Here is a 13,417-nt window from a genome sequence, read left to right on the forward strand (position 1 = left end):
TGACAAAAAAAATGAAAACCGGTCAAAACTGTTCAAACGATTAACCGCTGAAGTCAGCAGTTTGCTGACCAAAATCAACGATTTTTTATGGAAAATCCAGTTTTGGGAAAAACCAGACTGACTGGTTCCAGTTTTTCCGGTCTGACCATCCAGTCCGGTCCGGTTTTTGAAAACCATGCCGTAAACCACTGTGTCAGTATATATGTAAGTATACTTGGTTTGATTATCGTGAAAGTAATGAATCAGCCCTCCAGATTGGGCTCTAAGTCACCTTTTCTAACGACTCTTCAGTTGTCTTGCCTTTAGAGTCGTGTTATGACTTGAGAGTTTTGTAGGAGTGGTGTCTTGGTTTTTCTTATTAGTGTAGTGGTATCGTGTTAGTGTAACAGTGTGTTGTCTTCTGCTGTGTTGTTTGTCTGTGGTTGTTGTTGTATTAATGAAATCAACAAAAAAAATCTCGTTCATTTTCACTGAAGATTGTTTTCTTTTGAGTTAAAGATTAAAAAACAATATCTAGAGCTTCACAATCATAGGCAAATATTTATCAAATACAGGGGGAAACTTTTTTTCAATCACCACATTACTGTTGGGCTCCCTCTATAGTCTATACAACAACAAAGTATGTGCGGCGGTATCAAGTAGAAAAGTTTTGGGACATAAAACAAAGAACAAGAACTTCATCTACATTGAGCTACGAAATGACAAAAACCCTTAATTCACCTCTATCTCCTCTTGTTATGCGGATATCAGAATCAAGGTATGTGACTTCAAATTCACCACTTCCTGTATTGGATGGAGGCCTTAAAGCATCTGGAATCCGCGGCAACTCCAATGGTGGCAGCTGTGACAGGTTTCCTGTTGTCTTTACAGTTGTTTTCTCAAATACAATTTTCACCTTGGAAGATCCTATACATGTCCAGCATATAAAATAATATTTTCAGTATCTTCAGAATCTAAGAATAAAGGTAAATAAAACAGATTTTACATGTATTCCATAAAATATACACTACAGCTGTTGTTATAACCATGGTTTAAAATGTCTCTAATTTCCCTAATATTTTTAGGACATATTTCCATTTCCATGGGCAGCGAAACAAAATTTTACTAGAATCGACATTTCCCCAATGAACACTAACAGACCTATGTGGAGTACAAGAGATAGTATCCACGACATATTTCCATTTTCACTTTCATGGTTAGCAACATGTAATTTTACTAGATTTGACATATTCCTTTTCAACACCACCAGTACTAATGTGGAGTACAAGAGATAGTATTTAACATAAGATGGTGACAATATTGTAGATATGTGAAGTAACAAGTTATTGCTTACCTAAATTACATGATTACAACTTTGAGCTAGCTCAATATTCATTTCAAACATGAAGTTAAATAATAGTTTTTTATTTCTATAGTAGATTATTTGGTTGATCTGTTACAACCATTTACATTTTTTATGAGTTTAAATTTTGCTTTAACTAATTCTACTAGCAGAGGGGGCCCTGCATTGCAAGGGGCTCGCTCATAAACTATCAGGCTCGAGCTCAATTCGAATTAGAGACTTGAGCTCGAGCTTGAGTCAAAATCTCATAAGTTCAAGCTCGGCTACCTTTGATTGTAGGTCTCTCAAGCAGCCGAGGTTCCGAACCGAAGTCGCCCTCAATTACCGAGGTGCCAAATCGAGGTCTCCCTCAGTTGCTGAAGTGTCGAGTTGAGGTTTCCCTAACAGGCGAGGTGTCGAGCTAAGGTCTCCCTTAGTTGACAAGGTGCCGACATAAGCTCTCCCTTAGTTGTCGAGGTGTCGAGCCGAGGTCTCCCTCAGTGATCGAAGTGTCATCAAGCTCGAGCTTGATTCGAATTAAAGACTTGAGCTTGAGCTCAGAAGTTCGAGCTCGGCTTGGCTCGAACTTGACCTAAGATGCTGAGCTGAGGTTTCCCTCAGTTGGAGAGAGAGTGGCATTCTTGTAATTTATAAGGGGAGAGAGAGAGAGATGGCAGGAGAGAGAGAGAGGTATTCTTGTAATTTGAAAGAAAAAAAAAAGCAAGAGAGAGAAAGAGAGAATTGGTAGGAGAGAGTGGCATTCTTGTAATTTGAAAGAAAAAAAGCAAAAGAGAGAAAGTTGGTAGAGAGTGGCATTCTTGTAATTTCTATGAAAAAAAGGTAAAAAATACTGTTACATATTTCAGCTTAATATATTTACTAGCAGAGGGGGCCCTACATTGCAGGGGCTCGCTCATAAACTATCAAGCTCGAGCTCTATTTGAATTAGAGACTTGAGCTCAAGCTCGAACTTGGCTCGAGTCAAAAGCTCGGAAGTTTGAGCTTAGCTACCTTTGATTGCAGGTCTCTTAAGTAGTCGAGGTCTCCCTTGCTTGCCAAGGTGCCAAATCGAGGTCTCCCTCAGCTATTGAAGTGTTGAGTTGAGGTTTCCCTAGCAAGCGAGGTGTCAAGCTAAAGTCTCCCTTAGTTGACAAGGTGTCGAGCTGAGGTCTCCCTCAATTGTCGAGGTGTTAAGCCAAGATCTTCCTTAGTGACCAAGGTGTCGAGCCAAGGTCTCCCTCAATGGTCGAGGTGTCATCTAGCTCAAGCTTGATTCGAATTAGAGCCTTGAGCTTGAGCTCAGAAGTTTGAGTTCAGTTCTACTCGAACTCGACTACCTTTGATTGCAGGTCCCTAGCAACTAAGATGCCGAGCTGAGGTATCCCTCAATTGGAGAGATTGTGGCATTCTTGTAATTTATAAGAAGAGAAAGAGATATGGCATTCTTTTAATTTGTAAGAAAAAGAGAGAGAGTTGGTAGGAGAGAGAGTGGCATTCTTGTAATTTGAAAGAAAAAAGCAAGAGAGTGAGAGAGTTGGTAGGAGAGAGTGGCATTCTTGTAATTTGAAAGGGAAAAAAAAAAGCAAAAGAGAGTTGGTAGAGAGTAGCATTCTTGTAATTTCTATGAAAAAAGGCAAAAAACACTGGTAGATTTCATTTCCCTCACCCTCAAGCCTTCTTACGTACACATTTCAACTTAATATATTTACTAGCAGAGGGGGCCCTGCATTGCAGGGGCTCACTCATAAACTATCAGGCTCAAGCTCGATTTGAATTAGAGGCTTGAGCTCAGTTCGAGTCAAAAGCTCAGAAGTTTGAGCTTAGCTACCTTTGACTGTAGGTCTCTCAAGCAGCCGAGGTGCCAAATCGAAGTCTCCCTCAGGTGCTGAAGTGTCGAGCTGAGGTTTCCCTAGCAGGCGAGGTATCGAGTTAAGGTCTCCCTTAGTTGACAAGGTGTCGAGTAGAGGTCTCCCTCAATTGTCGAGGTGCTAAGCCGAGATCTTCCTCAGTGACCAAGGTGTCAAACCGAGGTCTCCCTTAGTGGTCGATGTGTTGTCTAGCTCAATCTCGATTTGAATTAGAGATTTGAGCTTGAGCTCAGAAGTTCGAGTTTAGTTCGACTCAAACTTGATTACCTTTGATTGCAGGTCCCTAGCAACCGAGATGCCAAGTTGATGCCTCCCTCAGTTGGAGAGAGTGTGGCATTCTTGTAATTTATAAGGAGAGAGAGATGACATTCTTGTAACTTGTAAGAAAAGAGAGAGAGAGTTGGTAGGAGAGAGAGTGGCATTCTTGTAATTTGAAAGGAAAAAAAAGCAAAAGAGAAAGAGTTGGTAGAGAGTGGCATTCTTGTAATTTCTATAAAAAAGGCAAAATTTTATTGTTAAATTCCATTTCCCTCATCCTCAGGCCTTCTTAAGTACACATTTCAACTTAATATATTTACTAGCAGAGAGGGCCCTGTGTTGCAGGGGCTCGCTCATAAGCTATCACGCTCGAGCTCAATTCGAATTAGAGACTTGAGCTCAAGCTCGAGCTTGGCTCGAGTCAAAAGCTCAAAAGTCTGAGCTCGGCTACCTTTGATTGCAGATCTCTCAAGTAGCCGAGGTGCCGAGCCGAGGTCTCCCTCAATTGCCGAGGTGCCAAATCGAGGTCTCCCTTAGCAGTTGAAGTGTCGAGCTGAGGTTTCCCTGGCAGGCAAGGTGTCGAGCTAAGGTCTCCCTTAGTTAACAAGATGTCGAGCTGAAGTCTCCCTCAGTTGTCAAGGTGCTGAGATGAGATCTCCCTCAGTGACTGAGGTGCCGAGCCGAGGTCTCCCTTAGTGGTCAAGGTGTCGTCTAGCTCAAGCTCGATTCGAATTAGAGACTTGAGAGCTTGAGCTCAGAGGTTTGAGCTCGGCTCGACTTAAACTCGACTACCTTTGATTGCAGGTCCCCTAGTAGCCAAGATGCTGAGTTGAGGTCTCCCTCAATTGGAGAGTGACATTCTTGTAATTTATAAGGAGAGAGAGAGAGAGAGAGAGAGAGAGAGAGATGGTATTCTTATAATTTGTAAGAAAAAGAGAGTGTGTGTGTGTGTGTATGTGTGACTTGGTAGGAGAGAGAGTGGCATTCTTGTAATTTGAAAGAAAAAAAAAAGCAAAAGAGAGAGAGAGAGAGAGAGAGTTGGTAGATAGTGGCATTCTTATAATTTCTATGAAAAAAAAAGGCAAAAACTATGTTAGGTTCCATTTCCCTCATCCTCAAGCCTTCTTACATACAAATTTCAGCTTAACATATTTATATAGATATTGATATAGATATATTATGAACTTCTAGCTTAAGGTTTACAAGGCAACTTCAGAATGTATTCTTTTGTCTATAACCCTAGTTTCTAGTTTTGTTTAATAACTTGGAATAGGATAATAATTTAAAAAGGTGTGCCTATGCTTCTTTTGTCATTTCATAAAATATCATTCTATGTTTTGCATATTTTATAATGTTTCCACTGTCTATAATATTTACAATATTTCCGATATTTCCGACATATTTCTTATATTTGGATGACTGACATTTCCACGGACATCGATATTTCAAACTTGATTATAACAATATAGATTTTTAAAATAAAGTAATAAACACCAAGAGTTTCAGGTAGCTGTGAATGAGATAAATGACTGAGCACAATAAGTAGAGAAAACCAACCTATGAGTTCAAATTTGTGTGCTAATGTAGCAGTCACATCCACTGGCGGAAGTGGCCATGGAGCTCCCAACTGAATCTCCACTATGTTGTCAAAATCTTTGCTTAAAATATCTATCCGTTGAAAAACCTGATAAAGAAACTTAGGTCAATTTTAACTTATAAGGAAACCTTTGTACATTTGAATATTATTTCTTTTATCCATTAAATAAAACTTGCCAATATGATTGCAACATTCTTCAGCTATTAGTTGATGATAATTAGGAGGGACAACAGAAACAAGCAGGAGATTATATATATTAGACAGACCTGACCAAGAGTTATGGGCAGAAGCCTCCCTACAGGAGGGCCAGGACGGCTCCCACCTAGAGTACGAGATGAGAATGCACTGCTGTAGATTAACTTCCATCTCCCTTGGAGTTTATCAAGATTATTGGTTGATAGGTCAACAAGCCCTCCTACAGCTTCAAGCTCCTTGGCGGCATCATCTGCTTTTTTAAGATCTTCTTCATTTGCAGCAAGACCTCTGTTCAGCCCAGAAACAGCATTCTGCATTTCATCACCTCATATGCATTGAACTAAGAAGCTTAAGATACTTCAAATGCAAAATATCCATTGAAAAAACATTTGTTTATATACTTGTATACAATGCCCAACATAAATATCTGGTCAATTAATAGAGATAAACTTATTTCACAGATGAAGATGAGTAGGGAACTCAAATCAACCTAGCTCTACTGTTCCATGGAATACTTTTAAGTTGCTAGCTCCAATTTCTTCATAAGATTTGTGCTGAATAAACCAATTTTTGGATCATGCAATCATGAAAGAGAATTTTTCAATGGTAGTGGTATGATAACCCAGACTTCTCAGGTCCCACAACAACAATGACAATATCAGAAAGGACTAGGCAGCGTTTGGACTTACTAAGAGAACACTTCAAAGACAACCTAGCTCCCATTTTTATCTTCAATAGTTCCATTTACTAGAAGAACAAATTACAGAATAAGCACTTCACAAATTGGATCAACTTGAAATTCAATAAAAACCCGCTTAGGGATTTGCAGTGATTTCCAAATTGGATCAACTTGAAGTATTAGAAAGACAAAAGGAACCAAGCCCAAATCAGACATTTAATTGCTCACCAGTAGTTTGAGCTTCAGGGAAGCTATTAGGTCAGGCTCCGCTGGAGGGGGGTCCAGAACCGGTGATTCGTAGAGGGTTGTCCTCCGAACAAGAGTTCTCTTCAAATGATTCGACTCCGACTTCTGGAATTGGAAAGGTGTTATTGCCTGTGCGTCCGGACGAAAAGGTTTGAGAACTTGGAGACTCCAAGTTGTATTTCGGTGAGGGGTGTTCGGGAGAAAAACTGCAAGGGAAGATGAAGAATTGGAAAGAAGAGACGATGACTGCAGAAGAGAAGCCATCTGCAATCTTACCTTATAATTGCCTGGAAAAAACTACGGAAGAGAAGAGGAAGATAGGAATCGGAAGATCAGAATTCAGAGAAATCTGTCCGGAATCAATTTCCGTTCAAAGAAGAGGCTTTTGCATGTTTGATTGTTTGGAAATTGGAAGCTGGAACAGGTGGCCTTACGAAGATGACAGAGTAGCTCCATGGTCCAATAGACACTAGGTGTGATCTGGGGTGTGGGACCTATAGATATGGGGGGCCCACATCTCAAATCAAGAAGATGGGGGCTAGATCAAGTGGCTGAGGTTAATCACTTTATCTGGTAAAGCTCGGTTTGTCAGTTCTAGATCAGCCCATGCACGGTCACCACAAGTACAAGGATTAGATTTTCTATTTTCTATGCCATTCCTATGGTCTACCATACTCGTTAGCTTTTATCTAATATCTATAATTGGTTGGACCTTAATAACCAGGAAAAAGCCGTGAGGACCGGATCTTGCTGGAGGATCCAGACCAAGCTGGGAGAACCCGCCGGGCTGATTTCGTGATGGAATCTGGCATAAGGTTTCATTGAGATCGGATTTGGTCCTCACATTACCGTCCACACACCGTTCTCACAGCCCAATGCACGGCTGCGATGGGCTGTGAGGGCGGTGTTTGGACTAGGAGTGCTCACGAACTGAACCGTGGGGATTTTTCTTGGACCGAACCTGTATTATCGGTTTTTAAAAAATCGGTAACTGAAACCAATCAGTTGATTGGTTGACTGATTTGGTTAATCGCCAGTTTTTCGATTTTTAAATTTTTATAATATATATATGATATTATATTTTAATTAATAAATAACATATCATATATTCTAAATATATATGTAGTGCATATTTATTAATTTATAATATATAAAAAATATGCATAAATATATAAAAAATATATAAAAATATATGTATACCGATCGATTCGGTTAATTGTCGGTTTTTTATATTGGTTAACCGAAACTGAACTTGTACTTTCGGTGTTTTAAAAACACCAAACTAAAATTGAACCGATCGGTTTGATTAACTAATTTTTCGGTTTGGTTTCAATCAATTTTTTCGGTCAGTTCGGATTTTTGAGTTTTTTTGCTCACCCCTAGTTTGGACCAAATCCAAGATTTTTAATTAGGCTGCACCCAAATTCTGTTTAATTAGGCCACACCATTTTATGGAGCAAGGTTTAGCTGAATGCTTTAGTTGTTTAGCGAGCTGTGGAACCAATAATAAAGGTTCCACGTCAATATTAAATACATAGGGCCCATTAATTTATTACTGACATGGAACCTCATCATTGGTTCCCCGGCCCGATGAACTGCTAAAATTTTTAGCTAATCCAAATTCCTATATATATATATATATATATATATATATATAAGAGAGAGAGAGAGAGAGAGAGAGAGAGTATGGCCTTACTACAGTTATATATTGAAAATATGTCTATGTTATCATTCATGGGGAGATGTTCCTAATGTAGAGCTCTAGTGGCATGAGGATAGGATTCTTGTGACTATAAGATCTGAATTGATTTATGATTTCAATATAAAGTTGAAGGGTGGATACAAACAATTGAACTGTTAACATGCAAACCAATAAATGGTTTCACTTCCAAGTCAATTTTAAAATCACTATGACTTTGGGTGAATATAGGTTCTAGGCCAATTCTGCATTGCAATCATGGAGTATCAATGGATATTTATAACACATTATATTCGATATTAATAAATCATGTTAAAGATGTTACATAATGTATTTACCTTTTCATTGAATCATGTTTTAATGCAATTCTGCATTGCAATCCTTGGCTCTTTCCACTACAGCAAGGATTTCTGCTCTTAATGAATATCCAACACCAATGGAAGCAAAGAAAAGAGCCCTGATTTTGTCATTCTCATCCCTAAAAACATTTTCAATACCTAAAAGTCTGGGATTTCCTTCACTGCTACCATCAAAATTCAACTTGATAAATCCATTAGTAGGGGGAGACCAAGTAGGCACAACTAATTCCTTCAATGACTCAAAATTAGGGTGTAAACTCGAATTGAATCAGACAATATTTGAATTTGAATCCAATTAGAAAATCTGATATCCAAATTTGATTCAATATCCGACGGATATTGAAAATTAATAATTGAATCCGATTAAATATTCGAATATTCTATTCAATTCAAATTCAATCAATTAATTATTTTAGGTAATTAATAAATATATAAAATAAATATTTTATTTATATAAAGTGTATAAATATATAAATTATTTATATAATTTAATTATCTTATATATAAATTGTATAAACCATTTAAATATTTTATATATTATATATAAAAATTAAATAATCGATTGAACTCGGACTCTTATCGAATCGAATTAGGTCATATCCAAATTCAAATCCGATTAACTATTCGATATGAATAAAATATCCGAATTCACCGATTATGTCAAATCTCAAATTCAAAATCAGATTTTCGAATACCATTAACACCCCTACTTGAAATCAGCCACTTCTCTCCAATTCTTCCTCAAGTTTACCACAGGAATTCCATCAAAAAGTTTTAAAGTTGGGACATCCCGGTTTCAGAACATTGAATTAGGAGGTAAGTGGATTTGTGAATTTGGAATTGGCACTTTGGACTTATTTCCATTGAATTGGATCCAGTGGACTTAAAATGTGTTTATTTGGAGTTGGTTTTCAATCATGTAGCTAGCAGATTGTTGGAGATAGGGCATGAATGGGTTGGATCTGAAATAGATCCAGTTGGTTCGGACTTGTCTCCAACTCTCCATACCTCTAATAGGAAAACCCGTCATTGGACAAGGATTTGGATATGGATATGATATGATTTGATGCATTAGGGCATGAAATGGACAACTCAATCTAAGGCACGGCCATGCTCATCCAACCCAAATCTAACTATAGGAATTTCATCCATATATCGGTTCTCTTTTCGGATAAAATTAAATGCATAAAATGGATCAGGTATGGGTCCCTATGAGATCAAATAAGGACTAAAGCAAGCATTCAAACTTATTCCCCCATCAGACCAGATCTAGGCTTGGTTACGTTGAATCACTTATATACGACCCATGTTCATGTTCATGACATATGGTTCATCTATATCTAGTTCATTTACACATTTGGGTTTGAGTTTGAAGGAAATGCACGTATTAAAATATGATCCAATATTACCCATGACTGCACATTCGGATCCATTTTCACATATGGATCCAGATATGTTAAATATGGGTATGGAATGGGTCGAGAGAGAGAGAGAGATAGGAGAGATTAGTTTTACTGAGGCCCTTTCAACATGCAATTGGTAATGAACAACAACAGACGGCACCTTTCTTGTCACTTTAATTCCTGAGAACTGGTCCATTTTGATTTCATATGGGATTTGGGTCCAACTCCATTTCACTCTTCACTAAACACACACAAACAGGTAGAAAAGAAATTTCATAGCCTAATTCACACTCCTGATTCAAATTCAAAAACTGTCCAAACACAATTATGGAAATGTAGATTTGAGTGAATTCAGGCAATATATGGATCCAGCCCATATCTTTTTCTATGTTCAAAGTTGAATGTAGGTCAGCCCAGCCCAAAGAGCCCATGCATCCATTCTCACAGTAGTGCCCCCCCCCCCCCAATTACAAGCTACAAAATTAGGGTTAACCATGAATTTAACTGTTATTATGTGGGACCAGACATGCATTAATTAAAGCAGCATTTATATTTCAAAGTCAGATATATAAAATTACAACTGGCCTGGGTGTGGAGTCTAAACTTCTAGCTTCCCTAAATGGATCCAGAAGTTACATTTATATATTTATTTCTGTGCCCAGATATTCCAATTTTTTCTCTACACCCACAGCAAAACAGGTCTGACATAGAGCTCACAGTGAAAAGCATCCGAGGAGATCAGATGCTTGTTATTAATTTACTAATAAGAATGTTATTTCCATTAAGACAAGATGTATCCCTATTAAGCAAACAATCACCTTATTTTATTACTACAGACTTTTCTATCATGTGAATGATCTAGAAAAAAATGACAGAAAGGAAGTGAGCAAGGAAAATCCATGGATCTGCAACATGAATAATGTTATTATCCTCATCGACATAATCAACCATCAATTTGGATTTGGACTTTCTTGCAGTGGGCTTGTTTTCTTCCTGATCTGGGTTTGGGCCAGACCTAGAGAAACCATACTGCTATAAAATCTGGTCCAATTGATGAATGGGCTGGACTCAAGTTTTCCTTTGCTACCCACCCAATCGTTGTTTGCCTTATTCTGCTATTCATATATATATTCTTCCTTTTTCACTTGTTATAGCCTCCCTTGTGCAACTTATATCCATCTTTGGGTCGGCTGCCTGTAGATAAATGGGCCTTAACTTGGGCCCTTTCAACACTGCTGAGAGCATTCCTGAACACCCAATCCATAACTAAAAGCTAGAAGAGAAGTGAATTATGAAAGGTCAATCTCTAATTATTAAAAGCGGTATATCATACGAAGTACCAACTTACTAGGATTACAAATTAATAACCATTAAATCTATGGCCCATTAATTACTTAATGCAACATCACAAAAAAAAAATAAAAGAAAAACAAATTATAAAATGAGAATAATAAGAAATTGGGCAATGCAGATTAATGCAGTTTTGAATTTGGTATCACATGATGATCTAATTGTTGTCCCCCTTATGATGCAATAGTGAGTGACACTAGGGCATACGTGCACCACATGTGACAGATATAATTTAAGCCCTACTTTAATTCAAGCCTTGAGGCTACCAGAGCTTTGCTATTATTATAAAGAGATCAATAAATTACTGGTTGGGTCACTGACTAAGTCTACACAGTCTAGTGATAATGATTTGTATTGAACAAAAGCTTGCACATGCAGGAAGTTGGGGCCCACCAAATGATGGTCCACATTTAAGGCTTAAGAGGGCCCCCCTTAGGTCAGAAGTTAGTATGAAAACAATTCCACAAGGTTGAATTGATCTAAAGGAAATAAACATGGTAGAGGCATTTAACATTCAAAAAGTACCTGTAAATTGTAGGGTTGGTGATGATCAGACCAGTGGTCTGGTTGGGACTTGGGATTATCCTCAGACACCAGCTAGTTGATATTTCTTCTGGTTATGGACACCAGCTTCATTGTTTCTGTGGGAGGCTAGACTGAACCTTGAATGGTTCTAGTTCCTGACTCGAGTAGTTTCAATTGATTGGCCCAATCAGAACTGTAAAATCACCATCCAACTAAGTAGAATTTGGGTGCCTGGCTCAGCTATGCTTCTAAAAAGTTGACAGCATTGATAGTGAAAATTATAAATAATACCTTATGATAAAGCCAAAACATCAGCCTCAAAAGAGTCTAAATAGCAGAAGGATAGGAGTTTGGATTCACAATCGCCATTAGAATGGTTGAGGTAAAGTTATTATGAGGTTGAAGTTGAACAATTCTCAACTTTTTTCTGAATAATATATTACTGGCTATGGTGCTGTTATAAAGCCTATGAATTAACCCATTTAAGTTTTCACCCTTGGGATTTGGTTCAGTGAGGATGGTGAAAGTGAAATTATGAGATCCACTCTTTGAACGTTTGGATTCTAATTCAAGTAAAACCAAAGCAGATCTTGTATTGGAATGAACCCTTCATTTGCAGTTATGGTGACCTCACTTTGAAGGTACCATTAAATAAAGCACAATCCTTAGTCCTACATGACATCATTTAATGATGGCTTGCAAACTAGACCTCCTTTGAAGCGAAATTTTAGAGCCAGAGACATTAATTCAACATTCCAATATGATCATCAGTTGGGACCATCTGGAAGATATCACCTAACCAACTCCAAAGAGGCAAAGATGTAATCTTTGGAAAAGGCAGACTGAGTCAAAAAAAAAAAAAGGTGACAGAAAAAAGGGTGAATTTTGTTTTTTTTTTTTTTCTAAGGACCCATAATCATATTTTTCTGATTCATAGTTCTCTTGTTTGTTCCTCCACCCATAAAGCTCAAGTTTGGTTTCAAAAACTACTCTGATAGGTCAAGTATAAGATGCAATTATTCGATTTTCCTAAGCCCAAACAAAAAAAAAAATGTCAGCAAATTCCAGCCTACCAACTTTGGATAGTGCTAATTACCAAAAAAAAACAAAAACCTTGGATAGTGATTAGTGGCACCCATTTTAACTTGTTCCTTGTTACAATTTTTTATATTAATATCCATCAAAGAATATGTCTTAAAATAAATGTTGGTCAAAACATTTTATTTTCCATAAAAATATATTTTAAAAATATAATAATATTGGATAATTTGTATGAGAATTAATGAAATTCCACCAAGTCCCCAACCCCTTCTCCAAAACCAAAGGAGGGACAAAAGAAAAAGAAAAAGGAAATTTAAAAAGGAAGTGTCATTGGCATAGGGCTACAAGACCCATAAATGAGTTTGGGACCCTCTGTATTCACCAAATGCCCAAGTTGGAAGAATGGAGCCCACATCTTAATGGTCTCATTGTAGGACATTGCCTGTCCTAGAACTCAATGTGATCAGATGACTTGAAAACTCTAATATATACACTTATCTTTTAGGATGAAAACAAGAGAAGCAAAGCTGCAAATAGATAAGGGGTAGCTGGCCCTAAACTACCACCACAAATAATCCTTGCAAGGATGGAAGGAACTTCCTGATCACAGACCTATGCTGGATCAAAAAGATGGCCCAGATTCTCCAGTACTCTGCTATTTGATTCCCATTCTGCAACTACTATGTACAATTTTTCTAGAACTCTTTTGAACTTTAGCAAAAAGTGTTTTTATCCTAAAAGAATCCAAATGAATGTCATAAAATAAACGGCTTCACCACCCAATTAAGCTGGCTTTTGTCTGTCTGAAAATTAGATACTAGAAAATAAAAGGGGCCTTACAACCATGGTTATTTTTGTCAAATAAATTCTTGAATT

At 37.6% G+C, this 13,417-nt stretch overlaps 1 protein-coding gene across 1 annotated transcript; it reads right to left on the minus strand.

Annotated features, from left to right (window-relative positions):
- Positions 1-540: 540 nt before the first annotated feature.
- Positions 541-6,625, minus strand: LOC148878750 (plastid-lipid-associated protein 6, chloroplastic-like). Its single transcript, XM_088959660.1, has 4 exons — positions 6,147-6,625; positions 5,311-5,550; positions 5,005-5,131; positions 541-906 (listed from the first exon to the last, which is right to left on the minus strand). Exons 1-4 carry the CDS (start codon positions 6,426-6,428, stop codon positions 692-694), a joined length of 864 nt encoding a protein of 287 aa, XP_088815786.1. The 5' UTR covers positions 6,429-6,625; the 3' UTR covers positions 541-691.
- Between the last annotated feature and the right edge of the window lie 6,792 nt (positions 6,626-13,417).

The sequence above is a fragment of the Nelumbo lutea genome, chromosome 1 (genome assembly GCF_056320005.1).
Source record: "Nelumbo lutea isolate HS-2025 chromosome 1, American lotus-T2T, whole genome shotgun sequence".
Classification (NCBI taxonomy): Eukaryota; Viridiplantae; Streptophyta; class Magnoliopsida; order Proteales; family Nelumbonaceae; genus Nelumbo; species Nelumbo lutea.

Excerpts from the sequence above, each read along its gene's own strand:
- LOC148878750 (XM_088959660.1), bottom strand. The coding sequence starts at position 6,428 with ATGGCTTCTCTTCTGCAGTCATCGTCTCTTCTTTCCAATTCTTCATCT. Across the intron at positions 5,132-5,310 it reads TGCCCATAACTCTTGGTCAG|GTTTTTCAACGGATAGATAT; the intron begins GTCTGTCTAATA and ends TTTCTTTATCAG. Across the intron at positions 907-5,004 it reads ACACAAATTTGAACTCATAG|GATCTTCCAAGGTGAAAATT; the intron begins GTTGGTTTTCTC and ends GGACATGTATAG.